This window comes from Thamnophis sirtalis, unplaced genomic scaffold, assembly GCF_051295495.1.
Source record: "Thamnophis sirtalis isolate CommonGarterSnake01/CBP01778 unplaced genomic scaffold, rThaSir2_p1.2 scaffold_15, whole genome shotgun sequence".
Taxonomy (NCBI): Eukaryota; Metazoa; Chordata; class Lepidosauria; order Squamata; family Natricidae; genus Thamnophis; species Thamnophis sirtalis.
In genome coordinates this window covers 855,278-872,217 of record NW_028261395.1, presented here as the reverse complement: position 1 = coordinate 872,217, position 16,940 = coordinate 855,278, and the positions used below count along the sequence as shown (strand labels likewise).

The 16,940-nt window shown below is 42.5% G+C and overlaps 1 protein-coding gene across 1 annotated transcript in view; it reads right to left on the bottom strand.

The window, feature by feature from the left end:
* The window catches only part of KNDC1 (kinase non-catalytic C-lobe domain containing 1), a 78,675-nt gene extending 62,149 nt beyond the window's left edge, over positions 1–16,526 (bottom strand). The window contains exons 1-3 of the mRNA XM_087702380.1: positions 16,461–16,526; positions 10,594–10,792; positions 5,355–5,413 (exon numbers count right to left, since the gene is read on the bottom strand). Of these exons, the coding sequence (XP_087558506.1) occupies positions 5,355–5,413; positions 10,594–10,792; positions 16,461–16,526 (324 nt within the window). The remainder of the gene's footprint in view (positions 1–5,354; positions 5,414–10,593; positions 10,793–16,460) is intronic.
* Between the last annotated feature and the right edge of the window lie 414 nt (positions 16,527–16,940).

Sequence of the window (16,940 nt, the reverse complement as noted above, 5' to 3'; positions counted from 1 at the left end):
AGAGGGTCGGAGCTGCTACCGAGAAGGCTCTCCTCCGCGTAGTTGCCAGTCGACACTGACCGGCAGATGGAACTCGGAGGAGGCCTAATCTATGTGATCTAATTGGCCGCATGGAGGTAATTGGCAGTAGGCGGTCTCTCAAGTACCCAGATCCACTACCATGAAGGGCTTTATGGGTGACAAGTAGCACCTTGAAGCGTACCCGGAGATTGACAGGTAGCCAGCGCAGCTCACGGAGGATAGGTGTTATGTGGGTGAACCGAGGTGCACCCACAATCGCTCGCGCGGCCGCATTCTGGAGGCAAGTGGAATTCCTACGGGGAGAAAGGAAGCCCGTCAAGATGGAAGTTTTTTTAAAAACTAAGCATTTCATTAAAATGCTCAGCGTTGGCCCATTGCAAAAATTTATGTTTTAATTGCAAATTTGAGGCAGAAACTAAATTTTTAAAAAAGAGCAATATACAGTCTAAAACAGGGGTGTCAAACTCAAGGCTCGTGGGCCGGATGCAGTCCACGGGGTGCTTAAATCTGTCCCACGGGGGCCGACCTGGAAATAGCAAATAGACTGGCTCATGGTGCCTCTGGCAGACGAAACAGGGCGTGGGGGGGGGCATATGCAGCCCCGGTCCGGCCCATTTTTGGCCTGGACAGCTTCCTGCACCCTTTTCTGGCCAAAATGGGGCACTGAGGACACAGAACTTCTGTGGCCTGTTTTGGATGGAAAAGTGCTACAGGAGGCATCCATCCCATATCCACCTCCCTCCCCCCCCCCCAGCTGGCCTGCGGAGAACTACAATGCTGATCCAGCCCTCGAGGAAATCCACTTGGACACCCTTGGTCTACGGCTTTCATTCTTTTTTTAAATATGTACTAATAGGTTGTTCCACCATACTGTCCATTAATCTGTGGTCCCATTATTAACTGAGAGGAGAATGCTCTGGCTTCTTTCTCATCCCCTTGAAATGTGCAGAACTCAACCTCCAAGACTAAAGATGCAATAACACATCAACTAGGAAGATGCGCTTGTTATTTTTCCTTCCTCACTAAATAACCATCAACTGCGTCCTAGCTGAGGAAAAAGTTTCAACTCACCGACAGTAATGTTTATAATAATATAATATTATTATTATAATAGGCCCAATTTAGTCTAGCGGTTAAGACAGCAGGCTAGAAAAAAGGAAACCGTGTTCAAGTCCCGCCTTAGCCGAGGTGGCGCAGTGGTTAGGGTGCAGCACTGCAGGCTACTTCAGCTGACTGCAGTTCTGCAGTTCGGCTGTTCAAGTCTCACCGGCTCAAAGGTTGACTCAGCCTTCCAACCTTCCGAGGTGGGTGAAATGAGGACCCGGACTGTGGGGGCGATATGCTGGCTCTGTAAACCGCTTAGAGAGGGCTGAAAGCCCTATGAAGTGGTATATAAGTCTAACTGCTATTGCTATTGCTAGCCATGAAAATCAGCTGAGTGACTTTGAGCCAGTCGCTCTCTCAGCCCAACCCACCTCACAGGGCTGTTGTGGAGAAAACAGGAGGAAGTCATGTTGAATATGTCCCCCACCTTGAGTTATTTTGTAAAAATAAAGACAGGATACAAGCAAACAAACAAATATACATCTTATGGGTGTAATGGAATTATGAAAGCAGATATCCTGGAAAGCAGAGAATATGATGGAATGTGAATAGAATGGAATGGTTAAATAAAAATTGGGTATATTGCTTAAAAATTTTTTAGATGGATGAGGCAGAGAAGGCAGGAATAAAAGATAGGCAGCTAGGATATTTGCTGGAAAAGTCAGTTGTGTTGGATTGTGTGATTAAACAAATTGCATTTTTAAAGAGAATTCTTACTCCGTCAAAGTGGCCACATAAGGAGATGACCAGGCTGAGCCAGAGGGAGGGATCAAGTGTGTCAGCAGTCTTGAGTCTCTTCCCACCCACAAGGGATCTAAGTCCAGCCCTCACTCAATTCGTTAACGCTTATCTACTGCTAATTTGCCTTGACCATTAGTAGTTCAGATTTTTGTAGACAATAAACTCATGCTTATTTGAACAGCCTTGGTCCTTATTTCTTGTGCCTGATAGGCCATTTCTTCTCACTTTTATCTTCTGTAAATACATATAAGTTTACAAATTTTGCAACCTGCATTTCCATTTGTGTGGAATTTAAGAACAACTCACCTCATTTGATAACTAAATTATTATTGCCAAGTCTATGAAAAATAAAATTCTAAAGTTTTCTATAACTTAGAAAGCACAGGAGGGGAACATTGGAAGGAATCTTAGAATCTGGACCACAGAATATTTTGGCCAGTCTGTTCTAGGAGTCAACATCTTATAGAGAACTCCCGGATTAATCTTTAGCCCAAGGACAACTCAGGGATATATGGCCTGTAAAACTGTTTGCAATAATTGCATTTTGGTGATTTTTTCAAATACTGGGACTTCCAGTTTTCACCAAAATTGCACCAAAATGGTGTCAGGTTCTATTGCACTATTATATCTGACTCAAGAGAGCCTGTTCTGGTTCTGGGTCAAGGTTTGGATGCAATGCAGGATGCAAACTGATTTGATGCTGATCAGTTGATGCTGAATCTATGTAACAGCCTATGGATTGCTTCCAGATGTAGAAAACGATTGCAGATTGCATTCCCATAGGAATCGATACATCACTTAACTACATTCATGGATCTAGCAGAGTCGCTAAAAGCCTAATTGACAAAGTCCTTCAGTTGATAAAACAATTATGTCTCCCCCCCCCCTTGATAGGGGACAGCTTAGGCAATTGATACATGCCCTGATAACCTCAGTTTTTTAATTACCGTAATTTATCCTGTGCAGGGCTGTCAATATGATGGAAAGCTAGGCTAATGCAACGTTGAGCAAGCTACTGCCACTGCAATATAATGTGTTTTTTAAAAAGAATTTTACTGGCTGCCACTTTGCCAGCAGGTCATGTTTAAGGTTGTAGTATTAACTTATTTGAAGCTAAATATGCCCAATGCGATCATCCTCAGATGATGCCTGTAGCTATTTCATCTGATGCCATGCAGAAAAATACATGATCAGAGGTAGCTCTCGTTTTGAGAATCTTGGTTGGTCAGAAATAAAGCAAATAATTCAGGGTAAGTTCAAAAGATTTTTTTTTTAAAAAAATCACTATGACACAATTACATAACCGTATTCTTGTGCAACCTGTGACCATTTTCGCAAAACAAAATGTATTTTATAATGTATTGAATTTATTTTAAAATGCTATACACCGGGGATAATTTTTTTCCAAGTCGTAAGTACTCTTGATCTTTAGTCCACCGTTCTGCTCAGCTGAGTTCTCAAGTAAGCTTGCAATAATTTTAAACAATGCAAAAAGTTTAAAAATAGACTGAAGTTAATATTGAAGTAAATTAACAATTAAAAAAATGCTTCAAGACATGATGTGAGAAAGCCACAGTGATACGATTCTACTTGACCTTTTATGATAATAAAGCGTCCCTTCAAGACCTGTGCAGTTGTACCAGCCAAGATTTCAGAAACAATCACTAATAATTAGAACTACATCAATGCATATGATATAATATCTTACAGTCCCTTTCAACTTTACCTTAATTCCTGATAATCTTAAGGGTCGCTTGTGGATTTTTGTTGGCAGAAGTATGGAAGTGGCTTTTAATTCTTCCAGGATGGTTTTTATATTTCTCAGTCTAAGGCCACAATCCTGGAACTTCTTAGCATAAAATTAGCCTAAGCAAGGTAGGACAAATACCAGACCTGCTCAGATATCACATTCTAGCACAGGGGTGTCAAACTTGATTTCATTGAGGACCCCATCAGGGTTGTGTTTGACCTTGGGGAGGGGCAGGGGGGTATGGCTGGGGGCGTGGCCAGTTTGGCGTCACTCCTGACGGGGCAACTGTGGTGACTCTGCCAGCGAAAACAGGCTCCCGAGCGCCGTTTTCAGCTGCCACTGCCTCTTGCAACTCTCCACCAGTGAAAATGGAGATTGGGAGGGCTGGGTTTTATCTGGCAGAAGCACCTCAGGCCTGTCTTTCACTGTTTCCAGGGGAGCCCCACGAGCTACGTCTAAGTACCCAGCGGGTCAGATCTGGTCCCCGGGCCTTGAGATTGACGCCCCTGTTCTAGCAAGACCCAACCTAAGAGAGAATTCATCTTTCTTCTTCAAAATACTTTTTTTATTTTCCATTTTCATAACATATAAATCACATGTATACTATTACATAGCCAATATCCTATTGTATTAAGCAGTAATTATATCAGTTCCTCTTGTCATCAACGCCCAGAAAGAGAAAAACCCATTATTGGCTCTTATTAGCTCTTCTGCTCTCCATACACCTCTTTCTTCTGCCTCTCTCCTACCTCCTTTCTTCCCTCCATCATCCTTTTCTACTCTACTTCCCCTCCCTTTCTCCTTCTCCTCTCTCCTCATTCCACTCCTCCTTATCCTCCTCATCTTCCCCCCCCCTTACCCTCTCTCCTATCCCTCTCTTCCTATCTTTCTTCTCTCCTCTGCTTCCCACTCTTCCAAGAGAGAATTCATCTTAACATCACCACACATATGGAGTCTTTGGTACTCTCTGAACTCCGTTGCTTGCTTACCAATGTTTCATTACCCAATTAGGCAATATCATCGGTCATCAGAGTCACATTGATAATATACCTAGTTGAATAGTGAAATATTGGCAAGCAAACAACTAACTCAGAAAGCACCAAGTTCATCCCTCAGTTACACATATTATCTTCTGATTCCCACACAAACTGGACTTAACTTTTTTAAATAATATAATTTAAATAACAGAATTTTGAGTAGAAAACCAACACTGATGAGGCCTTTGGATATCTTATCTTGGAAGCTAGTGAATAGGTGGGCGTAATTAAGATTCTAATACAATTCAACCCTAAATAACATTTAAGAATCATTAGACTAGGAAGATTCATGTGTCAGTTATCCAGAAAAATAAAATATTCTAACATTATTTTTAGCGGCAATGCCAAATAATGTTACAGCTGGCTACAATCTTTATAGTTAGCCTATGAACAAATACATACAATGAAACACACAAAACATGAAAGTATGTTTACTATAAATGAATACATTTATCAAACATTTTCTTCCATTCATTATGGAGTAATTTCATTCTGTCATTATGGAGTAATTACTTAACAGTCATTGTCCACAAATAAAAATGGCAACAGAGGATTTATATAAAATACATTCTGACTAAATTCTAGGGGAGAAACCACACAGATATTCATATTTTGGAACCATACCAAGCATTGAACATTTTAAGAACATTTCTTTACAATTAAAGATGATCTGAGTTGTACCAGAAGAGTTCATTACTCACCTCAAATGTGTTACCAGTTTCATCGATCTCTGGTGGGACAAAAGCTCCTTCTGGATCATCTTTAAAAAGAATTTCATATTAAAACATTAAAATAAATCCAAGACAGATCAAAAAGCAACAAATGGTAATATTTTTAGCTTAAGTTTAAAGATGTTGGTTTTTACTAAGAGCGGGGAGTGCTAGGATTTCCCTTTTTGTATTATAATCTGCTTTTGCAAACCACCTGGAGTCTTTACAATTTTGCAAAAATATAAACGCGTGTGAGAGATAAATTAAATACAATGCTCCAAATCATTTAAAGATAGGTTGAGTCTAATTTCATGTTAAAAATATCTTTACACTAGTGAGCAAAGCGAAGTTTTTCAAACATACAATCTACAACAACTTCTATGTAATACATTATACAGCTTGGCTGGAGTGCCATCAAATTTTTAAATGGAGCATTGTCAATATGTTGATCAAAGGATGTATTTGCATATCAAGTGTCTCAATTATTTTGTTTTAAACATTCAAGTACAATGAAGAGACTATTCATAGCCTTTCAAATCTGCTCAGTTCATGCTTTTACACATCACAATCGAAACCATTCCCTCATTAGTAGGAGAGACAATTCTATCAGAACATTTTCCACAGAATGTGTTCCCTTGTCATTTCAAAAAATTACATTGGGGTGAAACGAAACATAAAAATGTACTGTCAATGCACTTATGAGATTTATCAGCCTCAGTAATGCTGGTATTATTATAAAATAAGTGTGTGTGTGTGTGTGTGCGTTTGTGTGCGCATGTGTGCGTGGGTTAAAAAGCACAGAACAATCTAGCTGAAGATCTCTGGGGCTGTTCCATTTGTTTAATGTTTAACAAATACTGTCAATCATGTATCGATATATTTCAGAAGAACACTGAGGAATTTGTTTACATTTAACTTCATATCCTTAACATTTATAATGAAGCACTTTCGAGAAGATTGTCAAGATCTATAAAGTTGAGACGGGGGAGGGGGATCTTCCACAGTTCTAATTCTAGTTCTGCAGAAATAAATGTCTTGAGATTTAAGAAAATAACAGCATGGCAGCCCAACATTCTCTGTCCTCCTCAAGTATCCCCAAGAATAACTTCATCAACTACATAAATCTTGAAATACGAAGCTCATGAAAGGACAAATGGAAAAATTAGGGAAAGTTTCATTCTTTTGGTTCCTGTACTACACCACACCAAGATCACGTCCCAAGGCAGGACCAACTAGGAATCAACTTCCCAAAATGGGCAAGTCAGAATCTTGCCAGTGTAAGGATTCAATCAAGAACCAACAACATTAAAACAATCAATCAAGCACAAGCTAACCCTAACCCACCAATCCTCAAACCACAGCCCGCGGGCCACATATGGTCCACCAATGCAAAATATCCGGCCCGCTGAGTGGTGGGATTCAGCCCTGCCCGTCGTCCCGCCCCTCACCGTCAGCCTTATCTTCCAATTTGTATGAATGAAATTTTTTTTTTCCATTAAGTGTCTTGCTCATGAGATGTCATCTTGGCTTGGATTTTTGAAATCACATAATTTATTAATTAATTAGACTTATATACCGCTTCATAGGGCTTTCAGCCCTCGCTAAGCGGTTTACAGAGTCAGCATATCGCCCCCAACAACAATCCGGGTCCTCATTTCACCCACCTCGGAAGGATGGAAGGCTGAGTCAACCTTGAGCCGGTGAGATTAGAACCACTGAACTGCTGAACTAGCAGTCAGCTGAAGTGGCCTGCAGTGCTGCACCCTAACCACTGCGCCACCTCGGCTCTTAATCTTCTAATCTAACCATAATCTTCTAATCTAATCATAATCTTCTAATGATCCATCAACCTACAGGAGGTAACACACTACCATTTGTTACACACTTGGGGAGGGAATCTAGTTCACATCGAATGCTCTGCCTGATCTTATTATTGAGATGTTAATGCCAGCATAAGGCCCCACGTAACATCCTAGAAACAAATTATGCATATCCTTCGGAAGTTAATCAGCATACTCCTGACTGAACACCAGCATTAATGAGGACAAGTAAACAGGAAGATATCTGTGTAGAGGAACTGTGGAAGGAACTCCAACATAACATATTCATGGCAAATTATTCATGTCTTCACACACTCATTTTTTTCATCAGTCAAGTGAGGCTTTAAAAACACTACATTTTCCAAGCTACAACATGAGGACCCTTCTTGATAAAATGGAAATCCAAAGGCAGAGCTTCAGAATTACGAATGTTCCCAATATGGCTGTTCAGTTGTGGGTTTGTATTCCAGTCTATTAATTTAAATGATTTTGGAATGAAGGAGAACACTCTATTAACTTAAAAATTGAGCATGGTTTTAAAATTGGGAGGCAGAAATCCATCGATAATTTGTGCTGGGCTGATGAACACTGCTCTGACACCTGAAATACAAATTTCCTGCAAACTCTAGGAATAAAAATTGAGGAATATAGTGGAAAAATAAGGTAGCTTAAATGTAAAGAAGACTCAATTAATGATAATTGAGCCAATAATACAGCCAATGAGTGGACAAAGTTACTCTAGCCATATTTGGTCTAAGTGGGTTTCCAATAAAGTTAGAGGAGGTATTTAGTCAGATACCACTATGTATTGCATTGCAATCTACTGGAAGTAATATAACTGCATTGCTAAAATAGGAATTTAAAAGTTAACGTGGAAACATGGTAAAAATTTGTCAGGCTGGCATGACAGAAGTGAGTACATAACACAAAATTATCTGCTCCATTTATTTTGGGTCACATAGGGAGCTTGAGAAATTTAATATCTTCCAAAGAATATAATGGAAATATTTAAGGGGAAAATAATGTATCATACCTGCAATAGGCCCATTGAGACACTTTCCACGTTGTTTTAATCTCAGGTTTTCTCTGAATCGTAAGGAATTTACAAGATCCTTCTGCTATCAAGATTGTACGGGCATCTCTGTTTCCCCCCCCCCCCTGTTGCTCTCTTTTCAATATTATCTGAGAGGCCTTGCTTGCCAATTGCTTATATCAGTATTCCCCACCCTTCCCATTTCTGTGGACTGGTCAGTGGCAGCCAGGAGACGGGCGAGTTCTGCCCAAGTGGTGGATGCCTCTGCACAACTCAATTTGCACAAATGGAGCGCACGCACACACCACTTGCACAAATGGAGTTTTGTGCACTCTTCCGCTCGCCCGACCAGGTTATCTGAAGCACAGCTTCTCCCAGAGAATATCCATCCCACGTGAATAAGAGGGACACGCTCCAGCTCCCTTAGGAGGCACAATGGCTCAGTGACTTAATGATGCCGTAGAGGGCCTTTCGTCCAGCGGTTCCAGTCCTAGCACTGCATGGCGGGATGAGCTCCCATCACTTGCCTCAGATTCTGGAGTTTGAAAGCAGGCTATGCGTGAGTAGATAAATAGGTACACGTCAGCGGGGAGATGCGCTGGAACTTCTTACGGATGGTTAGAATCCTGCTGCCTTTGGACCTTTCCAGTTGCGGCACGCATTTGCAAGGTGGCTTTGGTTGAGGGATAGGACCTTGGATGACGCCGTGGCACGACAAAACCGCGCTCGACTAAAGCGCGCCCGATTAAACCGCGTTGCTGACGTCATCAACAGGGCGACAACAGCGAGCGCGGAGAAAGAAGGGCGCTTTAAATAGCACTTTGAAAGCAAGCCGATTCAAGTTAAGGTAAGGGTTAGGTTTAGGGTTAGGTTAAGGGTGAGGGTTAGGTTTAGGGTTAGGTTAAGGGTTAGGATTAGGGTTAGGTTTAGGGTTAGGTTTAGGGTTAGGGTTAGGTTAAGGTTTAGGGTTAGGTTTAGGGTTAGGTTAAGGGTTAGGGTTAGGGTTAGGGTTAGGGTTAGGGTTAGGGTTAGGTTTAGGGTTAGGGTTAGGTTTAGGGTTAGGGTTAGGTTAAGGGTTAGGGTTAGGTTTAGGGTTAGGTTAAGGGTTAGGATTAGGTTTAGCGTTAGGTTAAGGGTTAGGTTTAGGGTTAGGTTTAGGATTAGGTTTAGGGGGGTTAGGTTTAGGGGTTAATTTTAGGTTTAGCGTTTACAGCGTGCTTTTTTCTCCGCGCTGTTGTCGCGCTGTGATGACGTCAGCTACGCGGTTTCGTTGAGCGCCCTTTAGTCGAACGCGGTTTTGTGGTGGAACCAGATGACGCAGCAGAAAAGCCACCCATGTTTCTTCCTGGTGTAGTTAGCTCATCCCTTGAGCATGAATCAACTAGATCTAGCGATGTTAGGCAGCCAAACTACGACTCTACATTAGCCTTGTCCTTTTCTGGCTAATATAACACCACCCTACACTTAAAAAAGAAACTCCAGATTCTTTCATTTAAACGTCGCCATCTTATGGGAATTTTCAAACATACCTTTTTTTAAAAATACAGCTCCTGTTCCTATGGAACAGCCTCTTCCCTGTGATTGACAGGCCCCTACCCTTCTATCTTCCCAGAGATCACTTAATATCTGAGCCCAGGAAGGGATGAGAATGTGGGTGCATCAGATGCTGTCGCACCAGGATTTTCTCTTTTGAGTTTTATCGCTGTTGATTTTTATACCGTTTGTATCATTTTATCCTATTTCTATAGTGCATTATCAGTTTCAAGCCACCCAGAGCTGTTTTAAGAGGGGGCAGCTATATAAAAGTTTTAAATGAATAAATGAAATAAATTCACGGAACACACATAAAACCTGTTCACTAAAGGAAGGGGGTGGGGAAGTTATTTTTGCTAGCTTTAGCTTTTTATATATTAAATAATGTATGTTACCACTAGAGCTAGTTAATGTCAGCTTTTCTCCAGTTAGAATATATAATGAACACTAAATATATAATCTATCTATATATCCTCCCTTGGCTCTCAGAGGCTGCTTTTGTTTAAAAACATTCACACAAAAGCATGGTAGCATTTGTTGCATGAAATCCTCTGGAAAATACAAACTAGATCGAAGAAATAAATTTAGAACCACATTAAATTTAACCTGGTAATCTTTGTTCAATACTACAACACCTAAATGAACATACATTTAATAGATGTAACCTAATTTAGCTTGACGTGAGCCGACATTCATTGTTGCATTTAAGAAAATTATGGTTCGCACTCTAATTAAAATCCATGTAGAAATCTGACAGGGAGAATATAATGTTTCACCACATTCTCTCAGTAGGATTTTTATTTTTTTACTTTTCAACAAATCGCCTACCAGCCTGCACACTTACCGCTGATCTGCTCCATGAAGCATACATTGCCATTGGTGTTAAAAGCCAAAGTGTCGGGAGTAATGCAAAGGGTGTGGAAGACTGTTGAGTGGACCACGTTCTTCAAAGACTGACTACACTCCAGGCAAACAGCCCAAATATCCTGCTCAGTAAGACAGCGATCTTGCAGTGAGAGAACATCAGCCAGAGACACATTCTCCTGCCAAGACAAAAATCCACAATTACTCCACATTTCAGCACAGTGAACCTGATGAAGCTAGATCCAAGTAATGCAAAATCCACCACCCCAAAGATCGTCAGGGTTCCAAACAGCATCCAAAATTAAATCAGAGTCCAAGGCAAAGGATTCCTCAAAGTTCCAATTTATTAAGAGAGTCATGTTGGCACATCTGGGAAAACCCAGAATCTGAAAGCTTCCCGGTTTTCCCCACCCAGTTGAAAGTTCAAGATCTTGCCATTCCCACACCCACAGGTCCATCACATGGTCTAATCTTCCACTGCCATGCTGGCAGTTCCACCCATCCAGTTCCGGTCAGGTGCAGAGGTGCCAAGACAAAGGATGACCTTGGCTCTCTAGAAAGGAATTTTGTTTTGGCTACATAGCACCTAACTCCGTACAATCCCCAGCTTCCATTTTCCCACAATAGAAAAGGCATAGTAGAATAATAGAAAGTGTGGCAGGCCAAAGATCCAAAAGGAATATGGCTGCAGGGAACTAGACTTCGTTTTTTCTTTGAAGAAGTTTCACTTCTCATCCAAGAAATTTTTTCAGAGCCAAAGAAGCTTCTTGGATAAGAATCAAAAGAAAAACCAGAAAGTCCAGTTGTCTCTTGAAAAAGCACCTTTGGGACAGTGAAAGAAAAGGGTTTTTTAAGTCTTCTTTATTTTCAGTACTCCAAGTTATCCAAATATAATGTTAGCAATCTTCAATTAATATGCATAAACTGTGCTGTACTGGAAAAAAAAATGTATCCAGGTTTATAAAAACATAATAAAAAAGGAAAAAGAAAACGTCTAGAGCTTAAACTCATGCCACATTGGACCACCCTTATTCCCAAACCCAAAACGGTTGTCTTGTGAAATCAGTTAATGTAGGGAAAGGAGGGTAGAGTTAAAAGAGGGATCAGCCTAGAATGCCTATGTAGTCACAAACAGACTAAGTCCTTGCTCCTTGAATTGAATTGGCTTTTATCTAACCCCTAGCAGCTGCTAACCGTTAGTTGAGAAGATTATGGGTGGGCTGTGTTCAGCAATAAATCAATTTAATTGGAACCTCACATATAGACCACGTCTTTTTTCTATGCCTGACAGTTAATATCTTATTGCTTATTAGAATTTCATTATTATACTCTAGAGTTATGTACATTCTTTACCCACCGCCACTGTGTTCTTAATTTATTCTATTTGTTCTGTACACAGTTTTTAAAAAATCATCTCTAACTGTAAATAAAATAAAATAATAATGTTATGGTCCCAATGGAATGTTCAGATAAAGAGTCCAGACTGTGTCCCTAAACCTCCAAGCGCATTTTTATTAGCAGACCAATGAATGCAACAATAGCTCAATCCACAGCGTGCTTGTACAACATTCTGGCTCCATTACTACATTTCCTGGTAAACCTATTTAAGAATGGGAGACATTCTCTCTTGCTGAAAGAATATTGTGGTGCTACAAAGCTAAGCCCCATGGCAAATGCTTCTCCCCCCTGGTTACGATTCGACTGCTGTAAAATATAAATGGTCCCACCATATGGCAAAGGCACAAATATAAAAACTCTGTACAGACCATGAAAAAGTAACATTCCCTCCAGTTGAGGGTGGCCGTATTCGTGGGAAAGCATTTTAAGCATTAACGGAAGGATAAAAACCACGCCAGAGTTCCTCTGCTTTTCTGTCCTCAGAAAAATAATTCTAATTATCTTATAATTAGAAATAAATATTCTAACTTAAAAGGAAGGATTTGGTTCTTCGTTTATTTTTAATGGTATAGGTTGCCATCAAAGAACTAGATCACTTTTCCTGAAGTTTTACTAGCTGAAATATTTTACTGCTGGATTTTTATATTCTGCACTGAATTTCAAAGGGAAGAAAGCATCCAAATGGAGTAGAAAGATGGGATACAAATTTGTTCAATAAATAGAATGGATTTAATTTTCTATATTGGTTAGGTTAGCAGTTCTGTTTGATAGTTCTTGGTTTTAATTTTTAAATGTTGATGTTTTTATTTTCTTGTTTTCCTTTTATTTATGTGAAGTTTTGGCAGCATTCCTTCTGTGGAACAGCTTGAGTACAAATAGTTTTTTCAAAAGCCTCTTTTTGATCAAGCTTCTGAAAAGTAGTAAAAAACCTGGCTCTGAAATAACATTTGGAGGATGTCAGATTTTCTTTTCTGATCTATATCAGCTATTGTAGTTTATATTACTTGTGATTTCTTTGCTTTCTCTCATCTTGGCTTCTAGTGTCTGTTTTTGAAGCAGAGCAGCATAGAAATACCAGCAATAAATAAATAAAAATACTACACATTCATTATGGCAAAATGAAACACAAAAGGCACATCGCTCTTTCTAGGGTAAGTGGAAAACAAAAAGTACGACTCCAGGTGGTTTTCCAGGTGAAATTTAAAGTTACAATGGAACATTTTGAAAGAGTAATGTAATACTTCCCAAAAGGGTTACTGTCGGCCTCTGCTTCGCTGCTGCGACGGCTGCCATTGAAACGAGGAGGGGGTGGCATGGCATTTGGGAGGGGACTACTAATTGTGCTGGAGGAAGATTCTGGAGTTTCTGCTGCCCGTCTTACTGCGCATGCGGAGGAGGTTTCCCGCCAAGGCCAACGGCACCGACATTCCATCTGGGTGATGCCTTTCGAAGTTATCTCACACCTGACACTTGGGAGAATTATGATTGGACTGTAACTGGGATGTCAAGGGGTGGGGAATGGGTTATTCTATGTATCATTTGCTTTCGCGCCTAAATAATCAGCCTTCGCTTTGCTACGCTTCTGATCATTTATAATTAGTAAAAGTACACTTGATTTCTATCAATGAAGTCTCCTGGTTTTCTTTCCTAATTATCCAATGGAGGAGTGCTGACAGTTACATTTTGGACTAAAGGCCAACCTTGTTCAATCTTCCATTTTCAAAGCGATGAACCAGATTTCAGACAGCATACAAGCAGAAGATTAAAGTCCCACAGCAACTACTGCGTGTTCCCGTTCTCATCAGCATGCTGTCTGCAAAGCTGGAGGTACTACAGGTAGTTCTCAACTTACAACGGGTTACTTAGTGACCATTTGAAGGTACGACAGACACACACACCCCAAAACGCTACTTACCACTGATTCCGAAGTAATGGCCATTGCAGCGTCCCCGTAGTTATCTATCTTAAAGACCAACTGTAGGGATGCTGCAGGACGCAAATGCACACACACCATCCATCTCCTTCCTCATCTCCTCCCACCAGTACTTGCAAGTCTTGTGCCTGCTTCAAATTCCTCTGGGCTCCACCACCTTCCTCCTCACCCCACATCTCCAGAGGTGGGTTCCTACCCAGTTCTCACCTATTCGGTAGAACCAGTTCGTCAAATCTACCGGACCAGTTAGAAGAGGTTCCACCAGTGGACCCGGAAAGCAGGCCACACCTACAGAAGAGCTTCCAAAAAATTTTGAAACCCACCACTGGTCCTTGGATATGATTATTCTACACTATCATGCTCCTATTTTGAAACCCACCACTGACAAACACACACACACACACACACACAGACTCACACAGAGAAAGAGAAAGAGAAAGAAAGGAAGAAATAAATAAAAAAAGAAAAAAGAAAGAAAAAGTGAGAGAGATGAAAAAAAGGAAAAAGGGACAGAGAGACAAAAGGAAGGAGAGAGAGAGAGAGAGACAGAGAGAGAGAGAGAGAGAGAACGAGAACACATGGCTGGCAAGCCACTCCCATCCGGTCACATGGCCAGCAAGCCACTCCCACAAAGGAGGCCACACCCTCAGAGTAGGTTCAACATTTTTTTGAAACCCACCACTGACAAACACACACACAGACTCACACAGAGAGAGAAAGAGAAAGAGAAAGAAAGGAAGAAATAAATAAAAAAACAGAAAAGAAAGAAAAAGTGAGAGAGATGAAAAAAAAGGAAAAAGGGACAGAGTGACAAAAGGAAGGAGAGAGAGAGACAGAGAGAGAGACAGAGAGACAGAGAGAGAGAACGAGAACACATGGCCGGCAAGCCACTCCCATCCGGTCACATGGCCAGCAAGCCACTCCCACAAAGGAGGCCACACCCTCAGAGTAGGTTCGAAATCTTTTTGAAACCCACCACTGCAGATCCCCCAATCCAATGCAGAAGTCCAGAAAACGGCAGCCCCTTCTGGGAAAGGGCCCTATGTAAAGGACTGATCTTCCCTCCTTCCTTGACCCTCACTCCAGATATCTTTGAAAGATTAATGGCCAATGGATAACACAGGGTGGAAAGAGTGCGGGGGTGCCGTGGGGTGGGAAGCAAGCCTCAGGGGAAGGTAGCAGAGCACGAAGTGCCTCAAGGGATGGGGGAGGCCTCTTAGGCACCCCGTCAACCACATCAGGAAGAACAGAGATGGTGATTACACTTAGATCACTTACGATTCCCACTTTATATCCCTTAACGCCTATCACAATTTCCAGCCGTAATGGGGCCACCTCGGCTCTTGCATGGCTAGTCTATGAAGAGAAGGACCAGGGGAGACAAGATAGCAGCATTCCAATATTTGACGGACTGCCGCAGAGAGTGGCACAATGAGAAGACTTCGTGCTACATGTCTGTGAACAGAAATTGTGGGTGCTTCATCACAGCGTGTTTCTAAAAAGAGTCTAGAAGGTCACTTATCTAAAATGATATAGAGCCGAGGTGGCGCAGTGGTTAGGGTGCAGCACTGCAGGCCACTTCAGCTGACTGCTATCTGCAGTTCGGCGGTTCTAATCTCACCGGCTCAAGGTTGACTCAGCCTTCCATCCTTCCGAGGTGGGTGAAATGAGGACCCGGATTGTTGTTGGGGACGATATGCTGACTCTGTAAACCGCTTAGAGAGGGCTGAAAGCCCTATGAAGCGGTATATAAGTCTAACTGCTATTGCTATTGCTATAGGTCCTCCTGCTTGAGCAGGGGGTTGGACTAGAAGACCTCCAAGGTCCCTTCCAGCTCTATTCTACTCTATTCTCCAAAGCACCAGAATGTCAGATAAGGAATAATGGTTGGAAACCGAACAAGGAGAGATTCAACCTGGAAATAAGGAGAAATTTTCTGACAATGAGAATAATCCACCAATGGAAGAGAAGTTGCCTTCAGAAGCTTTCATGAAGAGACCATCTGTCAGAAATGGTGAAGGGTCTCCTGCTTGGGGCGGGGAGGGGGGGAGTTTGGCTAGATGACCTCCAAGGTCCCTTCCAGCTCTATTCTATTCTATTCTCCAAAGCCCCAGAAGGCCAGACAAGGAATAAAGGTTGGAAACCGAACAAGGAGCGATTCAACCTGGACATAAGGAGACATTTTCTGAGAGTGAGGACAATCCACTCTTCTCAATAGTAGCCGCCTTCTAGTTGCCTTCAGAAGTTGTGGGAGCTTCATCCCTGGAGGCTTTCAAGAAGAGGCTGACTGCCATCTATCAGAAATGGTGAAGGGGCTCCTGCTTGGAGACCGGGGGGGGGGGCAGTTGGACTAGATGACCTCTAAGGTCCCTTCCAACTCTGTTCATCTGTGTGTTTTTTCCAAGCCACCGGGGCTGCTCACCTCGTCCTCCGAGGGGTTGGACTATATGACCTCTAAGGTCCCTTCCAACTCTGTTCATCTGGTTTTTTTTTCCCCCGCCGCCGGAGCTGCTCACCTCGTCCTCCGAGAGCGCCGGCAGGGGATCGAAGTCGCAGCCCTCTTCCTCCGCAAACTCCCCCATCGCGGCTGCTCGCGAGGCTCCTTTCCGACCCCGGCCGGGGAAAGAAGCGAGCCGCGAGGGACTCGACTTCCAAGGGCCAGCCGGGCTCTCTCCGCCGCCCGGTCCCCCGGTTCTCCTCCCGTAGCTGCTCGGGCTCCGTCCCTTCTCCTTCCCCGACGGTTTGGCTCGCCGCGCCTCCCTCCCGGCGCCGTCCGGCAAATGTGTTTGCGGAGCGAGGCGGCGCCCCTGGCAACAACCGAGCCGCCTCGCCCTCGGCCGGGCTGCAGCCAAGAAGGGCGGCTCCTCCCCCGCCTCGTTCCGGGCCGGTGGCCGAAAAAGGGGGGAGGCTCTCCGGGAAAGAGTCGGAGAAGTTTCGGCGCTGCAGCTGCTGATTGGCGGGTTTTGGCCTCTGGGAACCCCCAGGATAAATGACGG